Source organism: Arachis ipaensis, chromosome B7 (genome assembly GCF_059453495.1).
Source record: "Arachis ipaensis isolate K30076 ecotype BB chromosome B7, ASM5945349v1, whole genome shotgun sequence".
NCBI lineage: Eukaryota > Viridiplantae > Streptophyta > Magnoliopsida > Fabales > Fabaceae > Arachis > Arachis ipaensis.
The window spans coordinates 2,525,589-2,549,783 of record NC_142442.1 but is presented as its reverse complement, the minus strand read 5'-3'; the positions used below and the strand labels follow the sequence as shown (position 1 = coordinate 2,549,783).

The window sequence follows — 24,195 nt, the reverse complement described above, 5'->3', positions numbered from 1 at the left end:
TCCATCCAACTCCTCCTTTCAACATTGAAATCCCTTTGAATATGTTTATGACTATGATTGCAAGTAGTCCATAGCCAAGAAAATGATGGTACATATTCCAGTATTTTCTATAATTATCAGTAATCTTTGGCTTTAACCGAAATGACAACATCTGAAAATGCACAAAATTCACTACACTACATTAGTATGCATGCTTCAATACAAAAATACAGGGTTGAGACAAAGACAAAGGGTAACTGATTAACTGTATGTGTGCGCGCCTAAATGTGGCAAAATGAGCCAAATTTGTCAGGCCGGTCCGCTAAATCCCTCAAAAGGCAGGTATTTTAAACCCGCCAAACTTGTACTGCCAAATTCGGGGAGGGGGTGGTTTGGTAGTACGTAACAGCTTGTCAGACTAGATTATTTATTTATTTATTTTATAAAAGAGGAGTGAATATTGCAAAAATATATTTAAAGAAAATTCCAAATTAGAATGTTCATACACACCACTTCCACCTTTTACCTTTTTTATTCTTTTTTTTTTCATCTTTTTTGTTATTTTTTCTTTTCCAATCACATAGTGTGTCTAACTTAGTTTATCATAATTAAACTAGTTTTTGTAGCAAATGTCTCCATATTTTTGTATAATAACAATATCTAAACAGATAAAATAGAGACAATAAAAATAATTTAAATCGTTTGTCTTAATATTTCATTTTATTGTCTGTAAATCGAAGCCTCAAATCACCCTAAATAATTAACTACTAATGTCATAACTATTTACTATAATATATTATTATCCTGAAATTTTATTGGTTAAATCTGCATAAAAATTAGCTTCATCTTGCATACAACTATATATGTGCATGCATGACTTTATTAAGATATAAATTGTAGAAATCAAACTATAGACAAAAAGAGAGAAGAAGAAGAATATTACTTGGATTGTGCTAAATGTGAAAATGAGAATGTCAAAGGTTCGATGAGTGTGGAAGGTGTAATACTCTGAAGATCTTCCAAGACTAAGACCAATAGCCCAACCTGCAGTGCCAATTAGAAAACCAGTTAATTGGAAACCAACGTGGATATTGAACCAAACTTTGTCCCAAATAAATGGAAACACTCTAAAGTACCGAGCTATTATTACTCCAATTGGTAGTAGTGTTCCCCACCCTATGATGTTTAGAACTCCATGCACCTGACTAATTCATTCAATTCCAACCACAAAAAACATTACTTATGTATATATGTATTGTATGTCTCTACAAAGCACACAAGCAAAGAATTTATTCTCAATATATAATACCCATTACTATTGTTTATTGATGATGATGCATGCTAACTGGGTATAAATATACAAATAATGAGGTATATGAAATAAAAAAGTAAGGTTCATGATATGAATACACTTGTAGGTCTTAAGAAGAAAAAAAAAGGCAACATTAATTATAAATTTGAAGAATCCATCATGCAAAGATATGTATGTAAATTTAGAAGGGAAAAAAATTAGTTATAAATCAAATCATCTTAAACTTTATATCAATTGTATTATTTGAACATATACGGAGATGTCTTTATGTAAAGATAACAGCTGAGAATCATTAGATGATTTGATATGTCTAACTAAATTATCTAACATAATACAATGCAACATCTTAGTTATGATTTTCACATGAAGACATCAGTAGCCACCTCGGAATATAAAGGTGATAAGAAACTTACTGATCTAAGGAAACTCCGGTTCTGACCATAGCTTTGGCCATCGGGAGAAGTGATGTTAATTGTCTCAGTGCTATCCACATTCTGAAGGGTGACTCTGTGCTGCAATGGTTGGTCACCATTAACATCATCTCCAACTTGCCACACATGGTTAACAAAGAGTTTTATAACAGCTATGTTCTTTCGTTTTTGCTTTTTCTCTTTTTCTCCAAAGAGATTTGCAAGATACTTCCCCATCCAAGAGGATAAGAATTTATACACCTAATATAATTCACCAATATATGTTAGGTACAAAAGTCCTTTTTAATTACCAAAATTAGAGTGTTGTTTATTGTCAAATTAATTAATATTAATTCACCAATATATGTATATACTTTGAACACATGATTATAACTATCATCCTGTATCATTTAATCTGCAAACACTTACGTTATTCTTAGATTTTTGGGAAAAAGACAGATAGGTCCCTGACTTTTTAACTTTTTGACAAATACATCCCTGACAAAATTTAAATACAAAAAAGTCCCTGACTTTAACAAACGGAGGACAATTTAGTCCTTCCATCTATTTGCCTCTCATACACCAAACGGAACTGGCTGACGTGACTGAAACGGTGTCCAGGTGTCCGTTACGGTGCCACGCTGGAAGGGGAATAAAGTTCGAAGGACAAATAAGTCCTTGACGTCATTTTGCAAATAAAGTTTGAAGGACAAATAGGTCCTTAAATTTTTTTTTTCATTATACTTCTATTATGCTTCTATTATGAGAATTTAGTTTATAAAATTATGCTTGTATTTTGAAATCTAGTTAACTTGTTGTATTCTGCAATTTAAATTATTTGTATTAAAATTGCAGAAATTGAGCTTGTTCTGTTTCTACTTTTTTTCTTAAATTGCATTAATTCAGTTTTAGTGTATTTGTGTATTATATTAGAATTTGTTAAATTGCATTAGTTCAGTTTTCATCATACCAGTGGCATTAGTTAGCATCAATTCATTTATACATCAAGTTAGCATTAGTTCATTTGTGCATCATTCATGTATTAAGTTAGCATTAGTGCATTTGTGTATTATATTAGAACTAGTATTTTTGTCCATAATAACATTACGAGAATAATTTTTTTTTTAAATTATAGTTCACTTTGTTCTAACAGTATAAATTATGCATGACACAAAAGATTTATAAAATCAAACTACTTTTACGGACACTGGACACCATTTCAGCCACGTCAGCCAGTTCCGTTTGGTGTATGAGAGGCAAATAGATGGAATGACTAAATTGTCCTCTGTTTATTAAAGTCATGGATTTTTTTGTATTTAAATTTTATCAGGGATATATTTGTCAAAAAGTTGAAAAGTCAGGGACCTATCTGTCTTTTTTCCTAGATTTTAATATAATCTTTGTTCTATTATCAAACTAACTATTTTTTGTTTTATCTTACAATTAAGTGATAATAAATATAGCAACCACGTTTAAGGTTGCATTGAGTTAGCATCCCTAGATACCATAGAACATAAATATGTTTGATTACATTGAAACAAAAACATAAAAAATAAGACACAAGTATTATATCTTAATGTGTCATGTCTTTAAAAAGATAAATGAACCAAGTTAGGTCGTGTATGCACAGTTCATATAATTAATGTAGATAGAGTATAATACTTTGGTTAGTGCGTATTTATTTGTTAGAGTTAGTATGTACTTCTTGCGAATTTCTTTAAATGACTTCTTAAATAGAAATGTATTGCTTCGTTACTTTTCGCAATTTTATTCTATTTCTATGCACCGTATGAAATTTTAGTTTAATTTAATTTAACAACACATTTTTTTATAATGAAGTAATGTCATTTCCATTAATTATTTCAACAACCATCTCATACAAACATTATTTCAACAACCATCCCATACAAATATTATTTCAAACTATAAGTGATAAATTTGTAAATAAATAAAGCAAAATAAAATCATGACAATTTTCTCCTACTTATTAAGAAAATAATATTATTTTGTTACTTCTTGTTTCTAAAATTATAAAAAGAAATTAAAGTAGAAAAATGAAAATACATTTTTGTTCTACTCAAACCTTAAATTTATCCATTTTTATCGTGTTTATGAAAATAAATTCTTGTAATCGTTATTTATATTTGTGACTGATTAATTTTAAAACCCGAATCTTCCTTCGTTACAACCAAATTATAACGCAATTATTTTCATACTTAGCTACTTCATTTTATTCAACATTAATGGATTATAATTGAAATGGAAAAAACTAAAGAAGCTAGCTACATACTAATAGCTAGGATTCTAAAATAATTATTTCTACACATGGCAGTGAAAAAATAATAATTCGTTCCATATATATATATAAAAAAGACAAAGAAATAAACGGGTTATAATTATAGCTTTGTGGTATAACTATAGCTCTGTGGTATAATTATACCAATTCAAAATTAGCCTGCATATACTACATTAAAGAAGAAATCTTAAGCTTGTTCAACTTAACAGCACATAATCCACATGACATAAAGCTAAGCAAGACTCAAGAATTGTTTATTCTGTACAAAAGGGGATCATAAACAAGTGAGTTTGTGGAAGTTCAATGAATAAACAAACAAACTACGCTAATATTTTAATGCAATGCCATAAACAAACCAATGAAAAAGGGTTCCTCTCTTCAAGCTTGTGGGGGACTTGAATCAATCAACAGAGTAGCTGTTGGGATAATCTTCCTTCTTAATTCTTATATACGTCAAATAATTTCCTACAAAATCAAAACTGAGCACAGAATAGGGACTTAAAACAAAAATAAAACAACACTCACAGAGCTAGACATAAGAACATTCACACAGCCAGAAATCACTTACAATCAGCACAATATACTAAAAAGAGCCAGAAATCACGACCAATCAGCAACTAAAATTAAAATACAGCAACAAATAATCACCCTAAATACTAAAATCGATAAATCTATCAACAAAAATTCAAAAACAGTTGAGTCAAGCTAAAAAAACACTAAAACAGCAGCAGCAAGTACCAAACAGCAATAACTAATCCCTAATCACACTAAACCTGAAATTTCAACGGCAACAGGTAATCCCGAATCACACTAAACTTGAAATTTCAACAAACATTACAAGCAGCAACAAGTAATCCCTAATCCCTAAACAAAATTTCCAATAATGATTTCATTTTCACTGTTAGCAGCAGCAAGCAAATGTTTACCAAAATTTCAGAAATCAAAGAAAGAGCAGCAGCACAAAATCAGCAAAAATTATCAATTTCACTTTTTCACATTAAAAATCAACAAAGAGAGACTCTTGGGAGAGAAGACGGAGACACGGCTACCCGGGAGACAACGGCTACCCTTGGAGGGAACTTCCTAGGAAAACATCAAAGCTGTACTTTGCTATGAGAGGTGTGTTAAATTGTAAAAAACATATGTTGTTAGTAATATATATGATATAAAAGCAAATATTATTTAAATTAGTTCGGTATTGGAACGTTTAGTCAATAGTATCTAGCCTCTTTGATTCGTTCCTTAGACGTTAAACCTTGGTAACAATCAAACAGAACCAATATCATTCCTTTTATACAAGATAGAACCAATATAATTCCTTGTATAATTTCTTTTATTCAAAACAGAACTAATCTAATTCGTTTTATACAAAAGAGAACCACAGAGTAAAACAGAACCAAAGAAAAGAACCAAAAATTGAATGATGGTAAAAGACGCATTCTCTCTTACCTGAAACGGAGGAGGCAGATGATGACCAGAGAGACCATAAACACGGCAGCGCACACGATTGAGCACGTGATCCGCAAGAACGAGCACGGCTGAGCCAAACATTAATTGGAGAGGCGATGAACACGATAGCACGCAGGGGTGACCATGGGAGCAATGACGACAAGCACGGCGGAGGCAGACAACAACAAGAGAGGCGATGAACACCACCATGTGCACGGGTGAGCACAAAATGGATATGCCTAGGGTTAGGGTTCCTTGGAACTGAAGACGGCGGCGACGCGGAGGATCTGGATACGGCGGCGACAAAATAGGGTTAGGGTTCCTTTGCTTCAGAGTTCTCCATGGAGGGATGCTTGAAATGAAATAAATGAATGATTGGGAAAAAGGGGGGGGGGGAGGGTTTGGGTGGAACCGTATGGAGTGGATCCGGTTCTTTCTTCCGGTCCGGTCCACTCGACCGGTTCTCGGCCGGTTCAGTAATTTTTCAGCGGTTTTGTTTTGCACGGTTATAAATGAAGGATCGGATCGCTTACATTACTGGTTCCCAATTGAACCGGAATCGACTGGAAGGTCCGGTCCGGTTTTTAAAATTTTGATTATGAGTCATCAAATAATTAATATATATAAGTAGCCAGCACGGCAGCACTAAACAACAATTGAATACTAATTACGATAATTCTAAATAGACAAAAAATATTAATAAAATCTCATTACACCTAGAAAGCATAAGCACGACTATTGGAAGAATGTATAAAATCTCATCAATATAGTGAAAAAGAAAAAATACAAATACTGAACTGATTTTCTTTCCAAAAACATTAAAATCTATGGAGGTTGCTAACTATCACTATCTAACTCAGCCGTTGCTTCGGTACACATTTCGCCATCGTCCGAACCGATTGCTTCATTTTCTATCACGTTGTTGTCAATGTCCTTTTGCCAAGGACATGTTGTCTTCTTATGTCCTTCCATTTGACAAACACTACAATGTTGCCGCTTCTTCTTCTTAGATGGCTGTCCTGAGCCTCCAGTGGTTGGATGCACATACGGATTGCTACTTCTAGCTACACCTGAGTGAGGTTGATTATCTCCTTCGTCTGCAGCCTTGTAAGATGAGAACAATCCCATAATTAAATCACGTGTCTCTTCATATCTCTCTGGTACTTTAGCAGCAATAGCAGCCAGTTGTTTAGAAAATTCCACCAAAGCACTTTGACGACTAATAACAACAGCATCCCTGGTGAACCTACTTGGATCATTGAGTGCAGATTTAATCTTTTTTGTTCATCTATCCAATACCAATGACCGGGGAATCTCACGGATGTCTCTGTCAACCAAAATTTTCACAATATGTTCGCAGGGAATACCAAATGACTCCATTCGTAAACAGGTACACATGAAGATCATTTCTTCTTGACGAAAATCAACGGTCCACGTAAAATCGGGCCTCCCATGCTTACACACAATGTACTTTATGCAATCATCAGTGTTATCTATGTTCAGAACCCGCATTGATCTAGCTCTGGAGAGAATTGGCCGAAAGAAAAGAAATATCTCATGAGTGTATAACTCAGCAGCATATCTCTCTAGCAGCTCTATACAAGTTTGCATGACAGGCACCCCACGTGTAGATTCATAATCAGCATTAAATTCGTTAAAGCGCATGTGTGCTACACACCTTTGAAAATGCTCTACAAAACTTGTCAAATCATACCGCGACCCCACATACCTTCCCACAAATGAGTGTAAACCTTCACATCTTGATGTAGTTCTAAAGCCAGCAAAGAATTTTCCTCTTAGATATGCAGTAGCCCACATATGCTTCTCTTCGTACATGTTGATCACCCACGGCTTATCCTCAATGCCAAATTCTTCGATAAGCTGAACCCACTTACGCTTAAACACGGGAATCTCGTAGTCTTTTGTCATGATTTTTCTAAATTTAGATGTAAACGATGGATTTCCAACATTGCTAGTTGCATTTCGAATAAGGTGCCAAGCGCATAATCTATGTCTGACTTCGGGAAATACATCTCTCACTGCATTCCTAATCGCCATGGCCCCATCAGTTATGATTGAGGTCGGGGTCTTGCCCCTCATTGCAAACATGAGCTGACGCAGGAGCCAAACATATGTATCAGTCGTTTCGTCCGCGATTAACGTAGCAGCAAAAACAATTGTTTGGTTGTGGTGGTTAACCCCGCTGAATATTACTAACGGACAACTATACTTGTTCTTCTTGTACGTAGCATCAAAAGCAATAACATCCCCAAAGAGTCGGTAGTCTAGTTGGCTAATCCCATCAGACTAGAACAAATTACGTAACAAACCTCTTGAATCGTGACATGCCTTGAAATATAATTGTGGATCCTTCAACCGCATATCCTCCAACTTCTTCAACACTCGTGCTGCATCACCAGGAATTTGACGCCTTTGCCGAGCAATCTCATTATACATATCTCTGGGACCATAGCCCACAAATTGGTACCCGCCTGCTTGACTAGCTAGAAGACCAAATATCTGTGAAGTGCTGATCCCTGACTTTAGCATGTTCATCATTTGCATAATATCTGCCTCTGACATTTTTCTGTGGGCAGGCAACATAGCACTGAATTGTGTATCCAATAGATCATGGTTGTGTTCGTCAGAGAAATAAAAGATATGCCACCTTCCACTTTCTGGTACAAATTTAACATCCATTCGGGCTTCACATCCAGTTCTTGTTTCCAATCTAGGCTCCTTCTTCCTTTTTTCCATCGTGTAATATTTCTCCATCCTGAATCCTTGCCTATGGCATACAAACATTTGTCTGTAAATCTCGCCACTACTATTCTTGAAGGTCTTGCTCTTCCTTGCACTAAAGCTCTTCGACTTTGAGTACTTCATATAAAAATCAAATGCAAGCTGCAAAGTAGAAAAGTGGTATTTGCCAATTTCCTCCGCAAAATTCTGACTAAATTTCAAAGATGGAATGTCTTGCACGGAGTCAACCGCATAAGCGGCTTGAACGATATAATCCGACATATCAGATTCAGAAAAAAACGCTCCCTCGGTATATTCATCTCTGAAATCTTGTTCGAATTCATTCTGTTCATCCATCATATCTTGGTGACTTACTAGCTCTTCTTGTTGGTTAAAGTCATCGTCCTCCCGGTATTGCTCATTCATCTCAGTGTCCGTAAATACAACTGACATCTTAAAATGTCCAATTCAAAAAAAAAAAAAATAATCAGTACACTCCATCTTATAACATTACATACAATAGATAGATTCGTATATTGCTAGCAGGGACGGATCCAGAGACTTTAATACTGAGGTGCCAATTTTTATATAATTTATTTTAATCTATACAAATAATTAACATATAATTTATCGGAGTTAGTTTTTTAATAGTTTTATTAAGATACATATAATTATAATTTTTTTCAACAATTTTATTTTTAATATGATAATTACATAAATAAAATATAACTTTAACAATTGTACATTACAAATTTATAAAAAACCATATAATTTATAACGGGATTTGCTAAAAATGATCCCATATCTTATTAATTTAAATTAATTCTTTCAAAAGTTTTAAAAAAAATTGAAAATAAATTATAAATTATTAATTAATTGAAAGACACGGTACCATTGTAGAATACAATATATATGATATCTTTATAAAATTTTTCTTTTACCAATGTGAATTTAGAAGAAGAATTAATATTTTTTACAAGAAAATAATATCTACAGTACATAATGTGATTACCAAAACATAACTACTTAAGTTATTATTAATATAAAAATATGAATGTTAAATATATTAATATAAAAAAACAAATGATTTAAAAAAAATAAATATAGAAATTATTATATAAAAACTAATTTGAAAGGTACAAAGACTTGAGGGTATGATATTAAATTAGTTAGGTAAAAATATTAGTGAATTAACAATTAAGGCATAAATCTATTACATAGTGAAAAATAATACATATAAAACTATTAAATTACCTAATGTTTGTTTTTATTTTTTAAACACAAATTTTATATATAAGTATAATTTCTTAAAATTTTGGGGGGTTCAGGCCACTACTCGCCCCCTCTAGGTCCGTCCCTGATTGCTAGCTAATTACTAATAAAAAATAATAACATCTATTTACTTTTTAGTAATTCTCAATGTCTTGTCAGTTAATAAAAGATACAAAAAATATTTTTTCATTACACAATCAATTTTACGAATAAAGTATCGAAACGAATAATTGGAAAATTAGAGATTCTATCCACTTACCTCGATTTTGTAATCAAAACGATGGATTATTTTTTGAACACTACAATGAAAAAAATTGATTGGACCTTTGCTGATTGCTGCAACGGTGATTGTCAATTAACGATGAACAAAACGTGGATATTAAATAGACGGATAAAAATAAAAAAAATTGGATATTCAGTAGATGGATAGATGTTCGAAAGAAAAACAATGAAATTTTTGATAAAGATAATACACGATTTTAATGGTGGGATTGAATAATGGGTGATGGATTATTCACTAATTTATAATGTTAATATTAAGGAAAAGATAAGATTAGAGTATCTAAATCAAAATAAAACCTTAAAAAAGGAAGATAGAAATTTAAAGATAAGATAGATGAATAAGAAGATAATTTTTAAAAACGAACCCAAGACTGACATAGACGTAATACATCGCGTTCCAATCGATTGAGTGATCATTTCAATCGATTGAATTTGAATTCACACACACTACAATCGATTGAAATTGGCAAATTCATATTGTTTGGGTAAATTCAATCGATTGAGTCACAAAAGCAATCGATTGAATTTGGTGAGACCCAGGTTGTTTTGAAGCATTCAATGGATTGGAACTTCTAAACAATCGATTGAATTACAAAAATCCAATTTTTATTCATCATTCAATCGATTGGATTGATTGACCAATCGATTGAGTTATGCGAAAATTGGAAGTATACTTAAACACAATCAACCAATCGATTGTTTTGTTATTTTAATCGATTGGAGTCCACTTAATTACAGTATCAATCGATTGGTTTTATATGCAATCGATTGAAATTGAAATTGATGATAATTCAATCGATTGCATATAGAACCAATCGATTGATACTGTAATTAAGTGGACTCCAATCGATTAAAATAACAAAACAATCGATTGGAACATTGTTTAGGTGTACTTCAATCGATTGCAATAAGAAAACAATCGATTGAATCCATATAACACCTGATTGCACCCAATCTATCAATCGATTGCATTCAAAACCAATCGATTGAAAAAGTAACTAAGTGTAATCCAATCGATTGCTAGAACAAATGAATCGATTGGAACAGTGTTTAAGTGCACTTCAATCGATTGAACTTAAGAAACAATCGATTGAATCCATACAAACACATTGTTTTCAAGACCTGATTGCATCTTAAGAATATAGATAAACTTAACAAACCCTTAGCTAAATTCATTCCACCATCCAAGAAGGTCTTACAATCCAAACAAACCTAGTACAAAGAAGAACTCTATACATGAATTGTAAAAATCAAAGCAAGGCATGCTTGTACAAGAATATTGCTATAAAACAATTTCTTCATGGTCCAGGCCTTGGGATGATGCCCCTTGGGTTTGTGATGCCCAGATTAATGCACAGACTATCAATTGCTTCTCCTTGACGATTGATAGCTTCCGTTTGCCTGTCTTGACGCTGCCTCATATCAGCAAATTGCTCCTCCATATATACTCTCATGCTTCGCAATTCATCCATCAAATCTTGCATTGTTGGCGAAGGAGGGGGTGGTGGTGGTGGTGGCTCTGTTTGTGCTTGCACCTGTTCTTGTGGTTGCCCTTGAGCCTGAGGTTGTTGGGCATCCGGATCTCTTCCCATCTGTCTTAGAGTGCTGTCATCAATCTTGGCTACATTAGTCAAGACAACACTTTTCTCTTCAGTCAAGTCAATTTCAAGCCATCTGAAAATCTTGGTCCAATGGCAAGCATATCCTAAACCAATACTTGATTTTCCTTTCTTCATCTCACACATATGATGAACCATAAAATAAGGCCAGTTTATCTCCTTTCCAGTCACCATAGCCCAAAGCACTAAAATATCTTCGTTAAACAAGATTCCATGATTATGTTTTCTTGGAATCAATATGTATGAAAACAAATACATCAATATACGCTGCTCAATCCCCAACCCACTGCAACTTATATTACCTCTAGCATCCATGTGTGGATTCTCATATTGTAAGCTCTGCAAACCAACTAATCTGTTGTATTCTCCCCATTCCTCATCTGCCGCAATACCTCCAGTAAATTTTGCCCCATGATAAGCTAGACCCCATTGTTCAGCTAGTTCTTGCAAAGTTACTCTATAATGTTGTTTCCCTAAATCAAACTCAATCAGCGGCATTACCTCACCCTCCTCATCAGGTTCAGGAACAACATAATTCAAAGTACTATAAGCAGCCCTAACCAAGTGCGGGTAATACTCATCCCTAGTTTGTACAAAATCAACTAAGTGCTGTGTTTGCAATGCATTCAACACCACATTAAAACGTCTATCCTGAAGGAACTCGGCTGTTATGTACCTGGGAGGAACAATTGGCCTTGACTCGAACTTCTCCACATAGTTTTTCAGATCCCTTTGAGACGGCAGCCACCTTGCCATGTAATGTGATGAAGCAACCAGTCTGGCGGAAGCAGAGCTTTCTCCCTCAACCCTGGCTCTTTTGGTGTTCTTAGTTCTGGCCATTTTTGGGAAAATTGATTTGGTGGGTTTTGTAAGGAATTGGTTGAGGTTTAATAATACGTATGTAGGACGGAGTGGATGTTGGTGAGATTGGAGAAGAAGAGAGAAGAAGATGAAGCTTTCTGGTTCGATGAGAGAAGAGAGCGGTGCAGAAATGGGGGTTCGAATCAAATGACGTTACTTCTAGTTCAAAACGCATGGTGTGAGTTTAATATATAGCGATTTTGAAATTTCAATCGATTGGCTTACAATACCAATCGATTGAAAGCTGAAAAAAACACATTTAGGGCACTTTCCAATCGATTGAAGTTTCAAACTAATCGATTGAATTACAAGTTTCGTGCAAAGTTCAATCGATTGAATATTGAGACCAATCGATTGTTTGGAAGAATTCAATCGATTGAAAATCATCAACAATCGATTGAACTACATAAATTTCACATTTAATTCATTGTTCAATCGATTTGTTACTTTCACCAATCGATTGATTTATGCAAAACCATGCTTACCAGCATTATACAATCGATTGTTTAGTGTTAAACTGAAATCCAATCGATTGGGTTAAAATTCAATCGATTGGTTTTATAGTCCAATCGATTGGATTTCAGCGAAACACGATTTCATGACTCCTCAAGAACGTCTCGGATCGAATGTAATATTTTAATCGATTGGGATCCATAGAGGATATAATTGTTGTTGTTTTTGTATTTGATTGTTAGTAAACATGATAGATTTATGATAAAATAATTATTTATAAAATAAAAAATCATTTTTATAATTATATAAAATATATAGGGTCAATTTATAATTAAAATTAGTTAAAGAACTATGTAGCAATTGTAAAAAAATCTTAAAAAACATGTTTTTTACTTGGACCACTAAGTAGTCCAAAGATTTACTGGTGTCCTTCTTATTCCTTTTTTTGAATTTTTTTCTCATTCCAGTATTCCACTGCCTCAGTTTTGCGGTATCGACGAACACACACCAAGTCTCTCGAACACCTTAAAAGAAAAGGGAAAACCCTCTAAAACAGAAAGCAACATGCCAATCATACCCTTTTCGTTGTCCTCGTTACCTGCAGATATATCGGCACCCGCACTCTTGACCACCGTGAGCGCCGCTACGGCCACTGCTACAGCCATGTTATTAATCTGCAAGTCTCGTTTCATGCGCTTCAGCCCCTACGGAAAGAACCTCACAAGACACCATCTCGAGCAACCCAAACGCAATCCCAAACGCGATCCACGTGGCAAGATGCTATTCGTTTCCCAAATCGGAACTTCAAAAGCCCTAGCGACGCGCCTCTGCGATTTGTTAGAGTCGAAAGGCGTCGTTTTGGACCTCGTAGATGCCCGGAATTACGAGCCCGAATCCCTACCCAAGGAGAACCTCGTCGTCCTCGTTGCTTCAACTTCGGAAGTTTGGAACCTATATTCCGCACGGGATTTCTCCTCCAATCACGACCTAGCTTGGGGAGCAAGGTTCTTCGTCGATTGGATCAAGGAAAAAGCGAACGCCTTTAAGGTTGGAGCGTTTGTTGTGAATGCTTGCAGTTTCAGTGCCTTTGTCGTGGGCAGCGAGGTTAATGAAGGTGGCAAGAATTTGATGGCTAAGGCCGCCAATGAGATTAGGGGTTTGAGGCACACTGCTGTATCGAATGCGGATTTTGACAGCTGGTGGGGAAGTGTTGTTGCGGTTTTGCAAGGTGCTGTTTTGGGAGCTGCTGCTGATGGAATATGCGGGGAATCTGAACCTGAGGTCCGTTTCTGCATCCTCTTAACTGGAGAACTATGGCGTTTCTATTTATTATCATCACACTGCATAGCTTTCTATTTAATAGTTAAACTTATGGTGATTTAATTCTGTCGTAGATAATATGATTGTTTCCCTATTTAATAGTTAATTGTTTCCCTAATTCAAGGATGCTGGTTCTTCTGATCCAAAGCGTTTATATATGTTGGTGGAAAATGGGGATTGGATATTAGAGGAGACCGAGACTGGTTGGAGCTTCTCTAATACCATCAAGCACAGGATGTTAACTATCAATGACGACAACTTTATGAAAGATGGCACTATTAAACTTGATGAAGTAGGTCGTGTAACTCCTGAATGGCCACTTAAAGATGATCTATTCGTCGACAACAGTCGGTTACCAACTTCTCAAGGATTTTGTTCTGTTGGTCACTGCCTTTTCTTTGCTGGTGGTTTTGTGGCTACTATTTTACCAGAATGGAACTTGAGTGTGTAAATCATGTTGCTTGTATGCGAAGTTTGTATTCGTAGGTTTTGATGAATGACAAACCAACAAACGATATGAAAGACAAACCAACAAACAACTTGAATGAACAAGCATGTTGAAAGATCAACCAACTTCAACGTTGAGGAATGAAGAGTTGAAAGCAACACAACAACAACAAGAAACTCAAGTCCACAACATTTGAAGACAAGTATAGTGTCTTAGGACTTAGGTAACTTCTTGTTAAGAACCAATTGCTAAATCTCTCAACACACACTCACAAAAATGTTTTGATTATCATTTCATATGCACATCTTGCAATTCGATGCTAGCCAAATGGTTTAAAAAACTTGTTTTCAAAAGTACAAAAGCATAGGAATTGACTCCAACAAGTTTGAGATCAATCCTAAGCATTTTGAAGTGATTTTAAGCCATTCTTTAAGGTTTGCATCGATGCACACTCATCTTGCATCGATGCAAAGCATGCAACGACTTGTTGCATCGATGCAAAGATGTTTGCATCGATGCAACCTAGCTGAAAATTCAAATTTCAGCTTCAAAGACACATTTGCATCGATGCAAAGTGTTATGCATCGATGCAAATGATTCAAAAACATAAAAAAACGGCTAGTTTTGATAAAACGGCTTCATCCCATTAACTCCCCAACGTCTCTAAGGTTTGGGGAGTCTATAAATAGATGGATTGAAGCCTTATTTCACACACGTGAGTATTTGCAAATGATCTTGTTCATATTCTTTCATTCTACACATTTTTAAGGTGTTATAATACACAAATTTGAGAGAGCAATATCAATTGGTTCAATAGTGCTAAACCTGTAATCATACACTCTTCTAGAGAGTACTCATTTCATCTCAACAATTCTTTGAGAATTGTTTTTTCTTGTTACACTTTGTAAATTGGAGTGTGATCTCCAAGGTTGAGTCAAAAGTTATAAACACTATAGTCGGTGAGGATACCAAAGAGGTATACTAAGTACTCAAGGCAAATCTTAGAGAAGGTATCTCTAAGTGGAGTGGGTTAGTATACGAGTGGTGATCATATACCGTGAGGTGTTAGAAACTAAGGACTCGGATTGTAAAAGGTTTTGCGCGAGCACCTTGAAGCTTGGCAATAGTGGAACTTCTCAATAGCGATTGAGAAAGAAAGTGGACGTAGGACAAGGATTGTGCCGAACCACTCTAAATAACGTTTGCATCTCCCAAACTCATCTCTTTAATATTATTGTCTTTTACCTTTGAGCAAATAAATTGTGATCGAAAAGTAGCTTCGTAAGTACTTAAGGAGTGGCTTAAGTCCGATTGGTGAAAAGCGTGATCAATTTATTTGAGTTGGTGTCTATTGGAAAGTAAAAGCTCCTTATAAATGCTTAGCAATTGAGTTAAGCTCTTGGAAAAATACTAGTACAATAACACTTTTGTATATTGTCTTTAACTTTTCGTAAAAAGATTCATTGTTGTTGCAATACTCAATTCACCCCCCCCTCTTGAGTAATTGTGCATAGGTTCTACAAGTGGCATCAGAGCTTAACCCTTTGAAAGACTTAACCGTTTAAGGGAAAAGATCATGGCAAGCACAAGCTTTAACAACAACAACACTAGTGAAGGTAACTCAACCGCTAGACCTCCTCTTTTTAGCGGAACAAATTACTCTTATTGGAAAAATAAGATGAGAATTTGGATCCGTTCTCAAGATGTGAGAATTTGGAAAGTGATTGAGAATGGAAATCACATTCCAACAAAGACAGCAAGCGCTAAAGAAGGAGAAGTCTCCGTCTTAAAGCAAGTACCGAAAAGAGAAGATGAATATAGTGACGATGATTGGAAGAAAGTGGCAATGAATGATAAAGCCATCAACTTCATTCATTGTGCACTTAACGAGCATGATTATATGAAGATCTCTACATGTGAAACCGCTAAAGAGATTTGGGATAAACTCCAAATCACTTACGAAGGAACCGACCATGTTAAAGAATCAAAGGTATTCATGTTGGTTCATGAGTGGGAAAATTTCAAAATGAAAGATGAAGAGAGCATTGAAGAAGCTCTTGAAAGACTCTCCAAGATCTTCAACAATATAAGCATGCTTGGCACAAAATACAATGATAAACAAATTGTGACCAAGGTGCTTACAAGCCTTACACCAAAATGGAACTCCAAAGTGAACGCCATTGTGGAAGGAAGACTCTATGATCAACTTACATTCGATCAACTACGAGGTAATCTTCTCACCTATGAAATGACTATGCTAAATAGACAAAAAGGTGAAGAAAGCAAGAAGAAAAGTCTCGCCCTTAAAACAACATCACTACAAGAAGAGAGTGATGATAATGAAGAAGAAGGAGATGAAGAATTTGCACTCTTATTGAAAAGATTCAATAAGTTTGCAATGAAGAAAAACTTCAAGAGCAAAACAAAGGTACCAAAATGCTATGAGTGTGGAGAAGTTGGACACATCAAACCCAATTGTCCAAAACTTCAAAAGGAGGACAAAAACAAGAAATTTAAGAAGAAGGAGAAAGCATACATATCATGGGAGAATGAGGATGAATCCGACTCCGATGACGATGAGGTTGCAAATCTTTGCTTAATGGCAAGCGAAGAAAAGGTTAGTGATGACAATTTCACTTCTTTTAATTTACAAGATGAATATGATGCCTTACTTGAGGTGTACACAAAACTTACCCAAGATTATTCTCTCCTAAAGAAAAAGAATGTGGATCTTTTAAAACAAAATGAGATGTTGAAAAACGAGAATATCAATCTTGGAAAAGATAAGTGTAGCACAAGTAGTGATCCATACAAATCTTGTAAAATGCATGAAAATGAAATTACAAATCTTAAGAACACTTTAGCTAAGTTCAATGAATCTTCAAAGAACTTAGATAAAATGTTGAAAAACCAAAAGCATGTTCATAATAAGGAAGGTTTAGGTTTTGAAAAAGAAAAATTTAAAAATGCTAAAACTCCTATTAGGCAACCGCAAGCCCAAAAGGCAAGCATGCCTAAAAGGAATGAAGCCTTTAAACATCCTCCTCAACATGCTTCATTTAGAAATTATAATCACAATGCATATAGATCAAAAGATGTTGCATTTAGGAAACAACCTAGGCAACCATTTAGAAACATGCATAGGATGCATAATCCAAATGTCATATGTCATTATTGTAATAAAGTAGGTCATATAGCACCCGTATGCTTTACTAGAATTAAACATATAAACTTTCGTAGTCAAGATACGAGATGGGCACCTTATGGGCATTATGCTCATACTAACCATCAAGGACCCAAATTCACTTGGGTACCTAAATTCCAATTTTAATTGTGTTGTAGGTACGTGTTGGAGCTAAGGATACAAATTGGTATGTTGATAGTGGATGCTCCAAACACATGACCGGCGATGAATCAAAGTTCACCGCAATAGAGCCTACAAACGGAGGAAACGTGATCTATGGAGACAACAACACCGGCAAAGTAATCGGCGTTGGAAAAGTTGGTAAAAATCCTTCTACCTCCATAGATAATGTTATACTTGTCAAAGGTCTCAAACATAATCTCATTAGTGTTAGCCAACTTTGTGACAAAGGAAACTTAGTCACCTTTGATTCAAAATGTTGCTTAATAAAAAGGCAAGACACTAATGAAATTGTGCTAATTGGGCACCGTGTTGACAATGTATACATGATTAATCTAATATGATTTGTTTGAATTCATTATATTTATATTGCTATCTTTGTATCTCTTACTAACTTAAGCATTGGAGATATCCAATTAGCCATTGTTTTGTAGGTTTATGGGTTGATGAATGAGTGATTAATCTTGAGGTAGATTGAAGAATTTGAAGAATATAAAGAATGGAGGATCAACAAATTGAAGTTTATAATGGTTTAAGTAAGTATATACATGATGGAATTCAAAGGATTGAAGAAAGAACCACCAAAGGATGAAAATTTGGTGATTTTGGGCAAAATGATGCATATTGCATCGATGCAACCAAGCTCTGCATCGATGCAAAGCACACGACGTGCCATGTGCATCGATGCAAGGCCTATTGCATCGATGCAAACACGACGACTTTGCACAAAAACACGTAAATTTGGCCTTTTTTGAGCAACAAAACCCCACTTTTTCATCATCTTCAACCTCACAACTCATATCCCCACTTCTAACCTCCATAACCTCCAAAAACAAGCTCACATATAGCTTCATATAACTCACAAAACCTTGATACCCACTACAAACAAATTACATATTTTGAAATCCCCACATTCTCCTCTACAAAACCCATAAAACAAAATCATCCACAATGCCTAGAATCAAGAGAACCGTCAAGAAGTCAAAAGGCTCTTCAAGTGTGGTTCCACCTCCAAATGATCATCCTTTGGCAAGGTACTTTGCCTCTAATGAAGACCTTCAATTCTATGAAGCAAGGCTCGCCGGAAGAAAGGAAATTCCTCCGAGGTATTTGGATCCGACTCTTCTTGTCATTCATAACTTTGATACTCTTAAGGCTATTCTAGTTCATCAAGGCCTCATGGATTTTGTTCAAATTAAGAGTAAATATTATCCGGATTTAGTTGCCATAGCCTATAGTACACTCATGATTGAGGTTCATGAGGAAGATGAATCAAATTTCACATTATTCTTCAAGATAGGAAGAAAGGATTATAGGCTAGATGGTGATGAGTTAGCCACCATTTGGGAGTTGCCAAATCAAGGTGACTTATTTCAAGGTGGTAAAACCCCAATTGATGAATGGGGTTATTCAAAAGACAATGCCATGCAATTGTTCAACCTTGTACAAGGAGCTCACTCCAAAATTAGTTGCAATTCAATGAGTGCGGAACATAGAACTTTGTTATATCTAGTCACCTATGTATTGCAACCTAGAATATCCGGGCATGCGAATGTAAATGATGAAGATTTGATTATCATGTGGGCTATGATGAATGGGATTAAGATTAATTGGCCATACTTTATAGTACAACATATGATTAGGCTCAAGATGAAGGATAGGAATGGTGGATTAGGATTCCTTTGCCTATGGTCTAAAGTCTTTGATTATGTTGATATTGATGTATCAAATGAGATTGTCAAGGAAGTACCACCTCAATCTTGTATCAACACTCATCTTCTCAACAAAATGGGAAGAAGAAATGTTGATGAACAAGGTCCTCAAGAGCAAGCTCCTCCACAAGCACCTCAAGCTCAAGAACCACCCTCCTTGGTTGATGTAATGAGAGAATTACAATCCATCAACCAAAACATCCAAAGGATTGACGTAGAGCATGGTAGGCAACTTGAAGCACTTAATCGTCGTGTGTCTCGTGTAGATCATCGCACGGGTCGCTTGGATCGTCGTATTGACGACTTATATGAGCATCTCGGCATCCACCTACCGTATGAAGAGGATACTGATGATGATGAAGACCAAGATTGATTATCTCCTCTTCATCAAGTCACTTTTTATTGCTTTATGTTTATTTGATTATATGAACTGTTAAACTAACTCCTAGTAAGCTAAGGATTTCTATTATGGTTTAAATACTTTGATATTTCCTTCATAATTTTGTTTAATGATTAATGCTTGTATGCTTATTTGGTGAATAACTCAAAATAGGCTTGGTACCCCTATTTTAAGTTAATGTGCATGCTTTAATATATTTCACTTCTTTAGGGGGAATTATGCATGCTTGTTTTATATATAAAAAGAAGAAATCAAATTCTTTTTGAAAGGGGGAATATCTCATCCTTGAAATTAATAGAGAAATTGAACTTAAAAAAAAAAAAAAAAAAAAAATCCTTGTTTTATGCATGCTTCTATGACACATTTCAAACTCCTTTCTTTTTGATAATGTCAAAAGGGGGAAGAGAAGTTTGAGGATATTTGAAATCTTGAACTTTTGAAAAAGAAGAAGTTTGAGGATTTGATTTAAAAAAAAAATAAGTTTGCGAAACAATGATTTCAAAAAGACTTCCGCTAAGCTATAAAACTTTTGATATCTAAATCGTTTTCTTTGAAAAACGCCCTTTAAGGGAACAAATGCACATATTTAGGGGGAACTCCTGCAAAATTTTTGAAAGAAGTCTTCTCCAAAGTTTTCTATAAAACAAAGTGCATTATTGTTGCTTTCAAAATCATTTATAAATGCATATCCTCAAAATTGGTTTGTCATTATCAAAAAGGGGGAAATTGTAAATCATGTTGCTTGTATGCGAAGTTTGTATTCGTAGGTTTTGATGAATGACAAACCAACAAACGATATGAAAGACAAACCAACAAACAACTTGAATGAACAAGCATGTTGAAAGATCAACCAACTTCAACGTTGAGGAATGAAGAGTTGAAAGCAACACAACAACAACAAGAAACTCAAGTCCACAACATTTGAAGACAAGTATAGTGTCTTAGGACTTAGGTAACTTCTTGTTAAGAACCAATTGCTAAATCTCTCAACACACACTCACAAAAATGTTTTGATTATCATTTCATATGCACATCTTGCAATTCGATGCTAGCCAAATGGTTTAAAAAACTTGTTTTCAAAAGTACAAAAGCATAGGAATTGACTCCAACAAGTTTGAGATCAATCCTAAGCATTTTGAAGTGATTTTAAGCCATTCTTTAAGGTTTGCATCGATGCACACTCATCTTGCATCGATGCAAAGCATGCAACGACTTGTTGCATCGATGCAAAGATGTTTGCATCGATGCAACCTAGCTGAAAATTCAAATTTCAGCTTCAAAGACACATTTGCATCGATGCAAAGTGTTATGCATCGATGCAAATGATTCAAAAACATAAAAAAACGGCTAGTTTTGATAAAACGGCTTCATCCCATTAACTCCCCAACGTCTCTAAGGTTTGGGGAGTCTATAAATAGATGGATTGAAGCCTTATTTCACACACGTGAGTATTTGCAAATGATCTTGTTCATATTCTTTCATTCTACACATTTTTAAGGTGTTATAATACACAAATTTGAGAGAGCAATATCAATTGGTTCAATAGTGCTAAACCTGTAATCATACACTCTTCTAGAGAGTACTCATTTCATCTCAACAATTCTTTGAGAATTGTTTTTTCTTGTTACACTTTGTAAATTGGAGTGTGATCTCCAAGGTTGAGTCAAAAGTTATAAACACTATAGTCGGTGAGGATACCAAAGAGGTATACTAAGTACTCAAGGCAAATCTTAGAGAAGGTATCTCTAAGTGGAGTGGGTTAGTATACGAGTGGTGATCATATACCGTGAGGTGTTAGAAACTAAGGACTCGGATTGTAAAAGGTTTTGCGCGAGCACCTTGAAGCTTGGCAATAGTGGAACTTCTCAATAGCGATTGAGAAAGAAAGTGGACGTAGGACAAGGATTGTGCCGAACCACTCTAAATAACGTTTGCATCTCCCAAACTCATCTCTTTAATATTATTGTCTTTTACCTTTGAGCAAATAAATTGTGATCGAAAAGTAGCTTCGTAAGTACTTAAGGAGTGGCTTAAGTCCGATTGGTGAAAAGCGTGATCAATTTATTTGAGTTGGTGTCTATTGGAAAGTAAAAGCTCCTTATAAATGCTTAGCAATTGAGTTAAGCTCTTGGAAAAATACTAGTACAATAACACTTTTGTATATTGTCTTTAACTTTTCGTAAAAAGATTCATTGTTGTTGCAATACTCAATTCACCCCCCCCCTCTTGAGTAATTGTGCATAGGTTCTACAGAGTGTGGACGATCTTTTCCCATCAAACCTGTGGTGCCTCAAGTTTAAGGATTCTACTTGGGTTTGGAGTATATGTGGAAGCATGTTCTGCCACCGATCAAATCCCTTAATAGTCCCACACGATGGCAAATTGTACATCTTTGGGGGTCATGAAGTAGGTGCACATTGGGTTGAGATCTATAGCCTAAAATCAGGTCTTTGGGAAAAAAGGGAAGTGCCCAATTCTGCTCTCTTGCCAGATCTCACGTGCCCTCCTAGCTCTTACTTTTTTTGGGAGGATAGCAACAAGAGTCACAAGAAGACCCGCATTGTATTGTATTCTGTTGATTATAAGTATAACCGTCAGTGGCTCATGTCATATGACGTCAAGGCTAACAGCTGGGAAGCAGTTGAATGCAATTTTCCGTCAGTTCCTGAAGCTTGTTCTCGAAAAGTAGTTTGGTTGGGATGCAGCCATTATCTTCTGATTGTTGACTTCGGTGAAATGGGGTGGACGTGGTATATTTATGACTTGTCCAAGAAGAAGCTTGTGGCAGTAGTGCCCATAGATGATTTGGACAACAGTGGGATGGTATCAAATATTTTTTGTTGCCCCCACACTAGCAAAGAAAGTTTGATCTATGTATTGATGGAATTCGATGAAAGGGCTTTCGAGAAAGGGTCAAATCTTCCTCAGCTTGTTCCTTATGCCAGAGTCAGGCTCCAACTCAAACCCTTTTCTGCCAAGATTGAATCCAAGAGTTATCTTAGAGTTGATCCTCATTACCAATGCTATATGTGAGTATGCGCTTCTCTTTAAACTTGTTTCACCCTATCCATTGATTGAGCTTTGATATTTACTTCTTTAACTCGGTGGACAGATTTGCTGCTGGAGTTGAAGGCAATAAAGAGAAGACTGTAGTTTAGTATACCGGTGTGGTCGATATTAGGAATTAGGATTTCACCATCAATGACAAGTAGCCAAAGAAAGAAGTGATGGATACCAAAGTCATATGAAAGCTCTGGCCACCTTGAATCCAACTTTGTTGCCAAGACATGCATGCCAATCTGCCTTTCTACAAGTATAGAAATATTTTGTAAGCTATGTATTTACCTCTTTGGCCAACATCTCCCAAGTCTAAGTGCAATTGAGATGTATATACTCTTTTATCATGATTTTGAGATATTAGAATCTTCAACTTTCGCTAAGTACTAATGTGACTTGTATCATATGGAGCACAAGATGTTACCTCCTTACAGATCATACTACTAAAACTATACGCTGTATCAAATAGTTCATAACATGGAATTTTTATCTTCATTTATATCTAGAAATAAACAACTTTTATTAAATATGATGGTGGCGTGAGGACGACTTCTCACTTCATCACGGGTCTTCGATATCACCCTTTATGGCCCATTTTTGAAACTTGAGAGATAAGTTTTGCAATCAGTGATGATTTTGTATCTAGTCGAATGGTGGTTCTTTTGGTTTGGACTTTGGAAAGGTTGTAGTAGTGGTAATATTTTAGTAGACTTTTTTAGGTTGTGGTTTCTTTCTATACTCCACAATGACGATTTCTTGCCGAATCGTTTGAGTTTTACAATTCAGCATCCTATGAGATTTCCTGCTGACATTATTATCCAGTAAGATTTTATCCAGTAAAATATCAGATGCTTTTTTGAAAAATTGAGCGTTATTCTTGAAGGAGATGAATTTTTTTTTATTTCCAGTTTCAGAGCTGGTGTGATTGCAACTTGAGGTTTTTGAAGAGAAGATAGGAAGGGAGAGTTTTAAACCTAGTAATAGGTCGTTAAGGAATTTCGTGTCAAACATTTTTGTCCCCCAAAAAATTTATTACGTTCAAGTTCCTAAACTTTATAAAGGTAAGACATATAAGTCTTTCTATCACACTTTTGATAATTTATTTGTCTAAGTGAAAATAGATCTAACTAGAATTTATATGTCTTATATAAAATGGAGAAGTATAGCGTAAAGATCTCATAATGTACACTGTATAGAGATAAAGAAATTTTGTTTTATG

At 35.2% G+C, this 24,195-nt stretch overlaps 2 protein-coding genes, 1 long non-coding RNA gene and 1 pseudogene across 3 annotated transcripts; 1 reads left to right on the top strand and 3 right to left on the bottom strand.

Moving 5' to 3' along the window:
* LOC107606429 (uncharacterized) lies at positions 1 to 1,938 on the bottom strand. The gene is made up of 4 exons (XM_088493412.1): positions 1,705 to 1,938; positions 1,116 to 1,184; positions 923 to 1,023; positions 1 to 151 (listed from the first exon to the last, which is right to left on the bottom strand). The coding sequence occupies exons 1-4, from the start codon at positions 1,936 to 1,938 to the stop codon at positions 133 to 135; spliced, it is 423 nt and encodes a 140-aa protein (XP_088349538.1). The 3' UTR covers positions 1 to 132.
* A 2,191-nt stretch (positions 1,939 to 4,129) lies between these two features.
* LOC148550146 (uncharacterized) lies at positions 4,130 to 5,819 on the bottom strand. The gene is made up of 2 exons (XR_015892188.1): positions 5,447 to 5,819; positions 4,130 to 4,476 (listed from the first exon to the last, which is right to left on the bottom strand). It is a non-coding gene; the product is annotated as an uncharacterized LOC148550146 (long non-coding RNA).
* Positions 5,820 to 6,283: 464 nt separating this feature from the next.
* Positions 6,284 to 8,545, bottom strand: LOC148550145 (protein FAR1-RELATED SEQUENCE 5-like; annotated as a pseudogene).
* Positions 8,546 to 13,239: 4,694 nt separating this feature from the next.
* Positions 13,240 to 23,077, top strand: LOC110264609 (uncharacterized). Its single transcript, XM_088494010.1, has 4 exons — positions 13,240 to 13,956; positions 14,120 to 14,440; positions 22,173 to 22,948; positions 23,032 to 23,077. The coding sequence occupies exons 1-4, from the start codon at positions 13,240 to 13,242 to the stop codon at positions 23,075 to 23,077; spliced, it is 1,860 nt and encodes a 619-aa protein (XP_088350136.1).
* The last annotated feature ends 1,118 nt before the right edge of the window (positions 23,078 to 24,195 follow it).